At 33.8% G+C, this 14,457-nt stretch overlaps 1 protein-coding gene across 1 annotated transcript; it reads left to right on the forward strand.

Moving 5' to 3' along the window:
- Positions 1-717: 717 nt before the first annotated feature.
- On the forward strand, positions 718-13,536 carry LOC136038965 (ets DNA-binding protein pokkuri-like). The gene is made up of 3 exons (XM_065722485.1): positions 718-983; positions 2,409-2,539; positions 10,503-13,536. Exons 2-3 carry the CDS (start codon positions 2,419-2,421, stop codon positions 10,718-10,720), a joined length of 339 nt encoding a protein of 112 aa, XP_065578557.1. The 5' UTR covers positions 718-983; positions 2,409-2,418; the 3' UTR covers positions 10,721-13,536.
- The last annotated feature ends 921 nt before the right edge of the window (positions 13,537-14,457 follow it).

Raw genomic sequence — 14,457 nt, forward strand, 5'->3', positions numbered from 1 at the left:
GATTCAGGGGCCATTTTTAAAGAAATGGAACGAAATTCAAGCTTTAGTGTAAAGAACAAGGGATTGACGAGGGGGTGGACCCCCTTATATACATAATGAAAATGTACAAACATAGTAGTTCGTTACGTAAGTTACGTATATTTATTACTAATTAATACGTTCTTACAAAAAATAAAAAGTTCTGGTTGTATTTTTAAGTAACCAAAAATGGGAGGGCAACTAGTCCTCCTCCCCATCTCTTTTCCTAATCAAAATCGTCCAATAAAAACTATGAGAAAGTCATTTAGCAAAAAAAACATTAATATGGTAATTTGTTTTAATTATCATGTGCGGTGAGCCAAAACCAAAAGATGCATTAATTCAAAAACATTCAAAAATTAAATAAAAAACAAGTTTTCTAACTGCAAATAAGGAGCGAAATTAAAACTTAAAACGAACAGAAACTATCCCGTATGTGAAAGGGGCTGTCCCCTTTAGCGTAAAGAGCGAGGCGCTGAGGAGGGGACAACCCTTTTATATACAGAGTAATTTCTGTTTATTTTAATGTCGTTCCTTACTTGCAGATAAAAAACTTGTTTTTTTTTTATTTAATACAGACGAGAGACTGTTCTGCCTAACCTGTTTTATCATATAGTTCTTTTGTTTCAAACGCAAATAATACCACTTTTTTTAAACTTACGAAAAAACTAGTAATCAATACATTCCATTAAAGTGTGGTGTGTTCTATGTTCAGTACGTGAATTGAGTTCTCATTTTGTGGTTGGCACTTCCCCTCTGCTGACTTCCTTATAGGCTATTTTTGTATCTCTAATCCATTTTGTGAGTCCACATTGACCGGATGGAGATGTCTGGAACACGAGCAGCCAATACAAGACAAGCAGGAAAAGGAAGAGAAAAAAGGAAGAGGCGTAAGAACGAGATGCAAGAAGAGAACATGCCAGTTGCATTTCGGCAGTCAATGAGTTAGGATATAATTAGCACTGGTAAGAGACTTTGAACGTAATTGTGCAACCATGTTTGATATAGTACCAATCTTGTACTTAAAGCAAAACATATTTCTTTGATAGTGATTCATGGCTGAGTAGAGTTTTGCTAGTTTACGAGAGAATTGTTTTACAGTAGAAGATTTTACCTCAATGAGCAGCTGCCTAGAATCCAGGGAAGCTAATTCACAAAAATTGGTAAAGGTCTAGAATAACGGCTCTTCGGAGTGAGACTTGCTGTTACAAAAAGAGAGACATTTTTGGATTGCTAATTTTATTCTCATTGAAATAGTTTTTTCACGTTTTAGACAATTCATTCCCAATCCCCTCTAATGGCCTCATATAACCCTAGGCTATATAAAAAAAGCTTACCAAAAAATTATGGAATTTTTACTTATAAGAATAAGATGCAGAAAATGTCCATGAATCATAATTCGTTTTCCCCCATTTTTATATGTTTTTTAATCAGCTTTCATTAAGTATTATGTTAGTTATTTTTATATAGTCCAGGGCTACATAATACCTTTAAAAGGGAGGAAAGGGCTAGGTATGAATTGCCAAAAAAAAGAACAAATCCATACAAATGAACATAAAATAAGCAATCTAAAATGCCTTTCTTCCAGTTCTAGCATCTCTTATTCTAAAGAATAGCCTTTCCAAACCTTTACCCAAAAAGGAAGGGGAGAGGGACAAGGAGTTAAAGCTTAAGAATAATGATTCATCAGAAGGCGTCATGCTAGAACAAAAGAGATATATTTTAGGATTGCTACTTTTATGCTAATTTTAATAGTTTTGTTCCCGTTTTTGACAATTCATCTCGATTCCCCTCAAATAATCCCATATAACCCTTGGAGAGCCAGTGTTTACTCTCCCGTAAACAACACCCTAGAAAACACCCCCCCCCCACAGAAAATTCATATTTTTCATGTTAGCTTTTCACAGTCCAGTTTTCTAATTCGTAATCCTTCTAAATATCACAATCTGATCAATTTGACCTATGTTTGACCTGTTTAAAAAGTTCCTTACCCAGATAGATAATTGCTCGATTGAATATATATACTTGCATTTTGTCAAAGAATTAATGGCAGTTGCCTTCTCTCAATGCAGTTTTCATTTCGATTTGACACCATATTAGTGGGGTTAAAAGCGATTTTACGAAATTCCCATAAGTTGGTTTTTGCAATGAACTTTTTTCCTTCATATTAATAGAAATAATAATTGTCTTTCCTAGATTAGATTCAAATGGCGATACTTCCTCACTGGATATTTTTTTTTTCAAAGCTTGGTTTTAAATTTTTCTGTTACTAGGCTAGGTTTCGTTCTTTACTGGATGTCCCTAAGTGGGAAATCATGATTTGGAGAGATAATTAGACTAATACAGATTAAGCTTTGCAATCTGATATATGGCTTTATATTTCATTTCAGAAAATTAGAAATGAGGAATCCATGTCTGATTCAACGATCATCGGCTCTGCCCTGTTGGTTTCATGTACCCCAGGGGACCGAAGTATCATTGCAGTCTTTGGATATACAAAATGATTCACCTTTACCAGCTGGTAAGCCACTTTTCAAGATACCATATTGTCTAATATCCATCTAACTTCTGTTTCTAAACATCGTATTTTTTGGGCTCTCTTGTATAGATCTAAAAACGAAATAGCTAGTTTCTTTAGGAGTTAAAAAAAAGTGTTGCCCACTTTAAGAATGGTGTTGCCTGTTCAATATATGCCAAAGTGAGCCATGCCTAGTACATAGTGCCAAACATCAGCATTCTGTGAGTGGCTCCAAGTGTGCAGTGTGAGGAAGAACTGGTACTTCAAGATGTATAGTTGGTGGCACACAGGCTAAATTCCAGAACTGCACAAATAGCGGCACTTTACGGCACTTTTACTTGTACACTGCTTGCTCTCCACATTACTACTTTTAATGTCCCTTCTACCATGGGCCTATCCAGGAATCGGTCTGGATCGGGATAACAATAAAAAATTGCCGTTTTGAAGATTAATTAAATAAAGCTTTCTGAAAAAGAAGTTTTACAAACAAAAGTAAAGGCTGTAATAAACTTAATATCAGCAAAAATAAAATCAAGAGATTACTGTTAAATAAGAAATGAAATCCAAAATGAACAGGAATTAAATAAATAATCATAGTAAACAAACATATAACAGGTACTAATTTAAATGAATATATAGATCTTAAAACAAATAAAACTTATATCGAACATAAGAATCATGCTTAAAATGAACAAAAAATCACTACAAACAAGACTTTAGCTACTGTCCACTTCCTTAACTATAAAAGTCTAAAGCCTACTGCGTCACTGGCACTTTACTGAAAATGAACTATATTACAAATACTTCCTTTTGTACTTTTTGCAGTATTAAAAATAAAATGAAAATTATAGTGTGATAAAATCTTGAACTGAAAAGCTTTCAGCAATTAATATTATTATATATCAAATGCTCAGTTTAATTTGTTAGTTTTGTCCAAAAAAAACTACATATATTGTTTTACAGCATAAACTACAGCCTTTGCTCCTTCCCAAGCTCCTTCCTTCCGGTGAATTCTTCAATACGAAATACCTTGGTAAAAAAAAAAAAAAACACACATTTTGCCAATTTTGCTCTTTACTTAGGCAGTGCATTTCCGCTGCCTATAATTTGCCAAATACCTAAGGCCCATTCGCAATGAGATTAAACTAAATTAGAGTTTCGTAAATGACAAAACTTGGTTTTAGTTAATGCTAGTGATGGAATTTTGGCGTTCACGGGGTATAATTTCAAAAAATGATCCGATTGGCTGGTTCCAATTACTTCAGACGGAAATGTTCACCACAAAATTTTCAAGCTGAAATTCAAGGTGGTGGAGAGAGAATTCACTTGACTGTAACAGATTTCAAATAAGTTAAATTTGAGTTCTGGTTTTAAATGACTATAAATACTAGCTAGATCTTCATTGTGAATGCATCTAATGAATGTATCTAAATTTCCAAAACTACCGATGGAAAAATGACCAGTAGCCCTGTTATTCAAATCTACTCGTAATAAGCCTATATTCATTTAAAGGTTCCATATCCATCTCGAAATTCTCATGCTTTTCTAGAGTTCTAATTATTTTCCGGAAACCCTGATAACGGATTCCAAATTTGTTTAAAAAGGAAACAGTACCGTATAAATAAGGCTAAAGATCCGGCTACATTCATTGAATATTTGTTGTCTTATCCGCTACAAAATGATTATTTCCTTCTGATTCCTTATTTCCTGGTAACTTGAGGAAAAACAAACAACCGTAAATAATTGATTGACATTGTTTTTAATTTATATCTTGCTTGAACGGCTGCCCGATTTCAAGAGTCGTTTACATCGTCTGATTTAAGCCACTCGTGGTCATAGTTTAAGTCTAGTGGTTCAAGTTTGCCATAAGTCGCGTTAGGAGCCATGGTAAAAGTTAGCCATGCATGATAGAGCAATAGCCCTCGTTAATGCACAGCAGGTATTGGATCTCTGCTAATCCTTTGATTTTTTCAGCATAAATTATCTGAACAACAGCTTAAGGTCAAAATATTTATGGATCTTAGTTTTTAATTAGTCAAGGCAATTGAGGATGATTCACAAGGAACTTTAAAGTGTAAGGGGGATTTTTACTTAGAAACACAGACAAAGTAGATTAAAGATAGCTTTGTCTTTTCCCTTTTCTATGAACTACAATCAGTTGGTCCTTTCCCATTCTAAATGACATTAAATGTATTTTATGCTGATTTAGCTATTAAATTTGATTGATTTACCTACATTTACCTACAAAGGGATTTTTTCAGGGAAAAGAGGGTAGGCTACAAAAAAGACAAAAAAAAAAAACTATGAAAATTTGTTTACGTTCGTATTTTATACTTTTTTACGAGTCAGAAAAACAGTTCGGGGGGGAGGGGATTCAAACCCCCACCTCCTAGATACGGCCTTGTAAATATATATATATATATATATATATATATATATATATCAAAATATTTATGGATCCTAGTTTTTAATTAGTCAAGGCAATTGAGGATGATTCACAAGGAACTTTAAAGTGTAAGGGGGATTTTTACTTAGAAACACAGACAAAGTAGATTAAAGATAGCTTTGTCTTTTCCCTTTTCTATGAACTACAATCAGTTGGTCCTTTCCCATTCTAAATGTCATTAAATGTATTTTATGCTGATTTAGCTATTAAAATTGATTGATTTACCTACATTTACCTACAAAGGGATTTTTTAAGGGAAAAGAGGGTAGGCTACAAAAAAGACAAAAAAAAACTATGAAAATTTGTTTATGTTCGTATTTTATACTTTTTTAAGAGTCAGACAAACAGTTCGGGGGGAGGGGATTCAAACCCCCACCCCCTAGATACGGCCTTGTAAATATATATATATATATATATATATATATATATATATATATATATATATATATATATATATATATATATATGTAAAAATTTCCTCCTATTCCCGTCACTACTTCGCTGATTTATGCTAACAAGCTAACTCCAACCACCCTTAATGATGGTTGCAAGTTCAATTAGTTATAAAACATGCAAAGAAATGGTTAAGCTATTTCATTTATATAGATATTTCCCTTTTCAAAAGTGATATACGATCTCCATATATCGAAGTTTGTTTTAAAAATGGCATTTGAAAAGTTGCTGCTTAATCCCACAAAAGGCAAAAAAAGGGTAAAGAATGCGGCATTAGACTTTGTAGTCCCTACCGGCGGTTCTGATAGCCGTTATTTGGCCCTTCATCCAGGAAGAGCAATGGGGGGGATGGGGGCCAAACATCCTGTGCTTTCGCACACCCTTCCTGTTTACCTTCCCCAGATTTCTCAAGGTACCCATCTAGAGCTGGGTCAACTCTGGCTGAGCTTACAGAGTCACGCCACTGACCCCGTCCCAAACTAAATAATTGGGTTCACTAGGATTCGAACCCTGGCCCTCTCAGACAAAGGATCCTGAAACCAGCGCACCAATCCACCCAGCCATAATCCCATACGGTTATTAAAATCTGCCGTTTCAGCTGAAATTGGAGTCGTGATGACAAAACCTTTTGAGAGCCAGTGTTCAAGCGGGGAATACCCCCTTATGAGTTACCGCCTGAGCAGAGCCTGTTGACTAGGCCTACATCCTTGTACTAAAATGAGTTTACTGAACCCTTACACAAAGGATGAAGTAATTTACTTAAAAGGAAGTTAAGCGGGAGCAAGTAACAGAACTGACCGCACAAGGCTGTTTAGTCTGAGAAAATTCTCCGTTAAGCATTTCCTATTTCCTTTACTTAATTCTCATGTTTTAACCAAAAAAATTTGGTTCGTGTGGTTATTGAAATTCTGCATCAGTGCACTGTGTTTTTTCACGGTTAAAGACACTGTGGATTTTGAAGGAACCATTTTGAAGGAACCACTGTAGAACCATTTTGAAGGAACTGAAATATTTTTAAAACGTATTAAATTGCAGAAACGCCAGCAGATATATGAGGTATCAACTTTGCTGGATTTTACTGATTTGAACAAATCTATAACGGAAATATAGTTGAGAAGAGCATACTGGCTTTTCCATCGTTTTATTGAAGAAATAAAAACAACGGGGCTAATCTTTCCCAAGATAGTGGAATAACAAGAGAAAAAAAAACCTGTCAAACATTTTGATATTAACGGCAGCTGTCAAGAGGCTATTTGGATCAACAACCCCTGTACAGATTTTTATCTCTCCTTTCCCCAGGATTTTGCTATATTAGTTTTTCGGTTTTTAGTTGAAAAATTATCCCCCCAACCCTGCATAGATTATGAAAGATGCCTTTTTTGTACCTTTGTTTCCAAAATATCCTTACGTTTTTGTGAATTGGCACCCCTGTTACAGGAATATTGTTGTCGGTTCTAAAGACTCTCCTTAGTACTAGTGAAAGATCACCGACCTCAATTGAATATCTTAATTAGCCTGCTGGAAAATCGACCGATACTAACCATTCAAAAAGGCATAGACTCCAAATAGCCTTTGTTTAGGACCGAGCAGTATCATCGTCTCTAAAATTGGAAAGTCGTCTGAATGTTTTTTTTTCTATGTTTGTAATCTGAGAATTTATGTAGTTACATCTAAAATAACTTCAAAAATTCCTAAAATTCCTTCTACTTACCAAAAATATCGACCTGAAATACCTTCTATTTACCAAAAACATTGACCTAAAATACCTTCTACTTCCCAAAAATACTTACACGTGGTTCGAATTCAAATCCATCGAAAAAAAAAACATGAACTCACCACAAAATGTATGTCAATAGATAGCAAGCAAACAAGAACAAAAATATAAAACAAGAAATGAAAACAAAGAGAAAAAATCGTGAAAAATGTAGAATAATAATGGAGAAAAATGGAGAAAAGTCAAAGAAAAGTATTACAAGAAAGTAAGAATAAGGTATAGTTATCTAAAGCGTCGCATCTCATCATTTTCTCAGGGGTTCTTAATATCCAAGGAATCAACACTTTAGCTTTGTGTGGGGAAAGAACTTTCATCCCTTAAAACCTCCATGTAGCCTATGTTGATACCTAAAATGCATTCATGGAAACTTCAATACCTTAACCCCATTCTCCGTTTTGGTCGGTAATGACATAAAAAGCCGTTTTTGAAAAGTTATGCAATATATCATGAGTGCTACACGTTTTAATTCTGGTCTTAGAAATTTTTGATTTTTTGGGGGGTGAGGTACGTCAAAAAACTTATTTTTACTTTGTAGTGCAGTTGGAAATAAAATCACTTTTTTAAAAACACTTTAAACTCTTTTTAGTCTTTGCTAAATCTTTCAGGACAGAAAAATAATCTTTCATGTTTCATCCCAACGTAGTTCTAGCAAATTATGGGCTATAAAATAAGTTTCGTTTATAAAATTTTATAGGGAAAACACGACCACCTCTCCGTCTAGAACCGATAGTCGTAACTACCTATGCTGGAAACCATACCTAAAATTGATTTTTACTTTCTTTTAACGTTTGGTCTTCGTAAATCGATGCCTTAAAAAGACCAAGTTAAATAAAAACAAAACAAAAAAAAATCAATATTAAGGTATGAAATAGCAGCACAGAAAAAAACTGAGCAGCTTTTGCCCACCAGGACGCTTTTTTACACTACATTTATTGTATATGCTTAATATTTACGTTTAATTACATTTCTGGCCCATGGAAGTACGCAAGGGGGGGGGGCTGAAGGTTCATTCCCCCAAAGTCCGAAATTTTCTAAAATTTCTGGGCACTTTTTATTCAAATTATCAAATATCTTTTTATTTATTGGATTCCTGATTTTTTTTTATTGATTTCCCTCTAAAAACAATTCTTGCAGATTTGCCTGATCGAACAATAATTCCGTGTATACACACGTGCCTAAACCGACATCCACGCTTAGGAATAAAAATTGTTAGGTTACACCTACATGTTAACTACTTCAGTTACAAATATTTTACTGTTAACTGTTTCCATATAGTTACATTTTACTAATCGCAGAAACATCGACCAGGTCTAGTTCCAGCCATGACCAAAGTTGAACATATTTAAACTTAATTAAAACTGATCAGTTATAACGTTACTCTTAAAATTCGTATTTCCCAGCATCTTCGGAGCACGGTAAGAACTTATCGTGTCAACTCTTTAAAAATATAAATAAAAATTAGAATCTCGTAGCTATGGAAATATGGTTTTAGAAAATTCAAATGTCATCTTGAATGACATCTTACAAAACCTACTAATAGGTTATATACACTGAACATGCTCTAACGATCTTCGAAGGGTGCAATGAAGAAACCAATTATTTTTAACTATGATTATTATCTTAATCTTAATATGGCTCTCAAGTTCTGCCATTTACGTGCTCGTATTAAGCAAAACCTGTTAACGCTTTATCCCTTTCTGTAATTATAATACAAAGGATTGACCATTTTTTTATTATATGATGTTATGAAGCCAAAATAATGGCAAATAATTAATTTTAATTAATTATAATTGCCTTCTGGCAAGACACCCAAATATCAGCTGCGTTAACTAAATAGACTGTATATTTCATAAAATGAATTTTACAGGAGCGTGGAAAAACGAGTTTCGGCATATATTCCGCTTCTATTACAGACCCCTCCTCGGAAACAAGAAGAAATTAAATAATATATAAGGCTCAATGAGACTAAGAAAATTTGAGTAAATTGCCACATTTTCTGAGATTTTCTAAGAAACTACAGATTTGAAATTTCTAAGATATAATTCTGATTTGAAAAGCTCCGCGCATCAACAAGTTCATCGAGGGATAACACTGGTGTCAATTTACAAAACTCCAGAAGGATGGTGGGCAAAATATATTTTTCAGACTCACATTTTTCATACAATATTGCTTGACTTTTGGGCAGTATTTCTCCTCTTTTTCAAAAACTAGGCAAATTTTCCAGTGCTCCTAGATTTTGATGGGTATGACTAAACTTAATGAATCTTATAATTTTGGAATCAGCATAATAAGCCAATTCTTCTGGTATATCTATTGATATCAAAATTCTGTTTTTAAAGTTTCAGTTACTATTGAGCTGCGTAGCTCCTTGCAGTTTGTATTTTATTTTCTGTAATTCTCCGATTTTGAAGGTTAATAAGATGTTTGAATTGAGCTGCAGATGGACCTTATCACGAATGAATAACCAATGTTGCTACCATAGCTTTACATGCGATTCACAAATTGTAAGGTCAATTTCCCCAGCCCCTTCATTTTTATAGCCCCTTCCCAAGTTTTAGAGTAATCTGTTGCGATATTTTCATTGAAAAACTACTTTTTTGTTTCTCCAGGGAAACAAAAGTTGGAGAAAACAACAAATTTGTTCTCGATTTGGAAATACATTTTTCGTCCCTATGTTTTTCTAAATTTATGCCGCTGTTTACAAGGTATTTTTATTGATTTGCCATATTGGTTTCAGCGAGTCTGTAGGCAAGCATCCTATTTAGAGTAAATGGGAAATGATGATAGCTGCTATATGGTAACGGCAATGGTAAATGGTAATAACTGACACATGGAAAAAACTGCAATCATTCATTATATCAATTTAATATTAAGCTTAAATGGTTGCTGTTAAAGTTGAAGATGGAAAAATGAAATCCTAATTCGCGTGTAAGTCAGATTTATCTAAGAAAACCCTAGAACAATTCAGTTAAGTTTGGCTACGTACTCGCATAGCGAATGAGAGCTATTTATTTTCTCCATTAATCTATGCATCCACAATCGCTTAAATCTCTTTAATTACTTGGCAAATGACGAAAAGTATTTGAAATATGAGCATAAGTTACGTAACCAAACTTGAGCCCCCCCCCCCACCTAAGGCTTTTCTCTCTTCTCTTTGTATAGATCCCGCAAATCGTCCCCAACTAGACTACACATTGTTTATTGACATTAATCAGTTAAAGCGGAAATTATGAGTCTGCTAATTATATCCTGTTATTGTCACACTTTAGACTTGAACAAAGCCTATTTTTCAGATCCTCGTCTATGGTCGCGTGCCCATGTTTCCCTCTGGCTGGTGGAAATGGCCAAGAAACACAATCTACCGGATGTCAAAGTCGAAAGATTCCCGATGAATGGAAAGGCGCTATGCTTAATGACTGTTGATATGTTTATCTCTCGCGTTCCAGTTGGTGGAAAACTGCTTTTTAAAGATTTCCAGTGCCGATTAGCTACAGCAATTTATTCATTATGACAACAGTTGGAGGTCAGTAGTGTGCTCCTTATGTCAATGAATTACTTATAGGATAAACAGTATTACCATGTCTCAGCCAACAAGATTGACTTCGATTAACATCTACCTGCTGCACAATTCTGTTGAAAGAGAATTTACCTTTTAAAATTATTCATAATCAAAGATTCATCCAAAATGTATTTACTAATTCAAACTAGTAATCCCTGGAGATCGAGAACAAGCTCAGAATTTAGTATCATGAACATCAGCAAGACCATTGAAAAATAAATCAATTCAGCCAGAATCACGGCTCTAGCTTTTTGTGAAGTAGGATGGCCAAAGCCAATCCTAATATGCTGCAGAGGAAAATTTGAGCCCCTACCAAAGAATTCTGAAAGGGATCTATATTTATGTTTATTATATCCAAACTGGATCATATTCATATGATCAGCTATAGACCCCTTCTCCTCTGAAAAAATAAGACCTATTGAAACAGAGGCTGGGCTAGTTTAACAGGATTTTGATTATTCCATGCCTAACGGTCAACATTTTCCCCCATAAATAAAGTTACTTGACACGCCCAACATTTCCAAACCCAGGCATGTACAACAAGAATATCAGATATCACCCCTCGGAGCCACAGTGATTTGTTTTGCAAAAATTTTCTATGTTAATTTATCGCCGCCGCTTATTTACTTAGAAATGTAATGATTTAATAATGGGCAGACGACCTTGGAACCTATCGTCCACCAAGCCAAAAATATTCAAGTAGAAGAACTGAAAGACAATGCCATGGAAAAGTGGTAATATACCATAGTGATCAAGTGATATACCATTGTGATACATCAAGAGGTAAAAGTCTAGCCTTATATGGGCAGCCGGCCTATCAGCTGTCGTGAATACAGTTAAACTTGGACATGTAATTAAATAATAGGGGCAATCAAAGAGGATTATCCATACACTCTGGGTTCAATTGGTAGAATTTGATGCTGAAGGAGAAAAACAACAACAGTTTGACTTATTTCATAGTTTTATAGATGTTGACAAAAGTCTGTAAAACACAATGAATTAACAAAAGAGGAAACTCTTCGCATATTCTGTTGCAGAAAATATTCCAAATTTTAATCGAAAAAGGAGAAAAATTAAAAAAGAATAGAGATGTGGTTGGTAGCTTCGTATCAGGGACCATGAATATGGATGGAAATGGGAAAGGGGTTGAGGTATCTATGATATTTTATTTGTTGTTACGATACGGGTAGATAACCCATACCATCTTCTTCAATTCTTAGAATATCCTAGTTCTTCTAGAATCTCGGCTCTTACATTAAAAAATAAAATCCAGCAAAAAAATGATCAGATTAAGCTCATAATAGATTTTTACAACTCTATAAATTTCATTAATAAAATTGCATTACTAATAGCGGAAGCAACTATTCAGAGCTAAAATACCAGATTTTAGATGGATGGAATCAGGAATGAGGCTTTCGTCACAAGATTTACTTTAATGGGTGAGGAGGCTTTTTATATTCTCATGTATTTTAATGTGTGATTCATTAATATTTTAATAGGAGGCCTTGGGCTAATTAGAAGGTAGTCCCAGCCTGCTTTTATAAACTGCTCTTTTCTTTTATTTATTATGTGTTTGACGGGTTTTAAAGTATTGCTCTTTTGTCTAGTTTAGAAGTGTATATTGTCTAATAAATATTTAATTCTAGAATGAACCGTATTCTAGTTTTTGGTTGTATTGCTTTATTTTTTCTTGAATTGTGATAAATGTATTTCTTATCCACAAGGGTGTCAATGGAGAGGGGAGGAGGGGGATTGTACCCCTAGATTTTGAGGAAATTATTTTGTGTTCTATTCCATTGAAGAAATTGAAAAAGATAAGAACATTTTGTTTTTTATCTTCGTTTAAAAATTGAAACAATCCTTCCCCCTATATGTTCATGAATTGGGGCCATGTTTGTTCAGAGAATTAGGGTTCAGGGCAGATATTAACAATCTCCAGGACAATTACAGGCTGAGGAGACTGATACCAAGTTTATTAAGAATTTATTTTCAAATCTAATGTAAAGGAAATGCTATAAGCCCTATTATATCTTTTTTTGTCGCAAATTTTATAAAAAGCTTTCGGTAAGATGACGATATACCCATAGTTAAATGGTGTCGCTTGTGATAACTGAATATATTTTAGATTACTTTTGTTTTAGGCAATTTTTCATACAATTAATACAGTGGTGTATTCCCTTTACAGTATGACATTGCGTGTGCCCGCTTTCAATATCTTGTATTAAGAAAATATTGAAGGGGAAGGGATTATTTTATCACCTTCAACATTATAACCCTAATAATTCAGAGAAACAAACAAACTTACGAAGATCCTTTTACGACCTAAACGGCCTAAGAACTGAAGAGAGATTTCCGATCTAAGATCAAGAAGACAGCCCCCTCCTCCCAATATAAAATTTATCAATATATTTCTAATGTTTTTACCTCTTACTCTTATAATTTGATATTTATTTATGATGTAAAACACTATTGTTTTTTGGTAAACCGATATTATTCGTAAAAAGCTACAAAAATGTAGTAAATGTTAAAATAAGGTGCATTGGATGCCGCTCTTTCTCCCAATATGGGCCCCCATTTTGCAGCTTCTCTTTCCCCTCTCTAGATTTGGAAAGTCTTCTTGCTAAAAAAATATATTTCCATTTACAAATTTTTATCTATTGCTTGTGAAAATGAACTCACCAACTATATGAAATCGTTTCACACGAGGTTGTCATTTCGATGACCTTGGCAAATTGTAAAAACAAAATTTTGTAAAAAACTGTTTTTTACAGTTTTTTGTTTTTGTAAAAAACAAAAAAAATTGTAAAAAACAATTTTGTAAAAACAAAATCGCAGGATGGTTCAGCGACTTAACGACATTCGAGTATAACATACATATAAGAAAACTGGTATAATGTAGAGACATAATAGAGTTTAAATTCTATGCCGATTTTAGAGAAAATTTGAGTTTTCGAGTAACTGTTGCATGAATTCACTTGATTATATTTCTGAAATAAACGGCTCATGCAGAGGGAGGGTTTTTTGGCTTCTTTCCACAAGGTATCAACATTTTGTCAGTTCCAAACATAGTTACCAAGATTTTTCATAAATTAACATACTTTTGTGTTTTTTTCCTATTGATTAATGCGTTTCTGAATGCTTGCCCAGGGGCACCAATTCACAAGGGGATAGGTAAGGATTAAAATTATATATGATGATACAAAAGAAAATGCATTTTTCCAAGTATATAAGACAATAATATCATCCTCCCCAATTGCCACCTCGTAATTACCTAATTTATTTTTGGACAGCTCTTGTATATATTTATTAAGACAAACTTTACTGTGCACTTTTCAATCTATACAAACTGTTTTTATGTGTATTTTTTTTTTCATGAAACAACAGGATTTTTTACATATATTAGACTGATACAAATCAATTACTCAACTTCTAAAGTTTATGCATTGATTTTTCATGAACATGAACAATTTTTCAGTTTTTCCATTTTTTCCCGAGTATATAAATCTGTATTTTACAAATATGCGCGGAAAACACTAATGTTTGAGGGAGTAGAATGTCTTAAAATAATTTAAAAAAATATTTTTAGTCACATTATGTTTCAGTTTATCAAGGGGAAGTCCTTTGAGCCCCTTTTGATGGAGGAATTCTTTTTGTGCTGCCTAGCAAGCACGTATATATATATATATATA

The sequence above is a fragment of the Artemia franciscana genome, chromosome 18 (genome assembly GCF_032884065.1).
Source record: "Artemia franciscana chromosome 18, ASM3288406v1, whole genome shotgun sequence".
Taxonomy (NCBI): Eukaryota; Metazoa; Arthropoda; class Branchiopoda; order Anostraca; family Artemiidae; genus Artemia; species Artemia franciscana.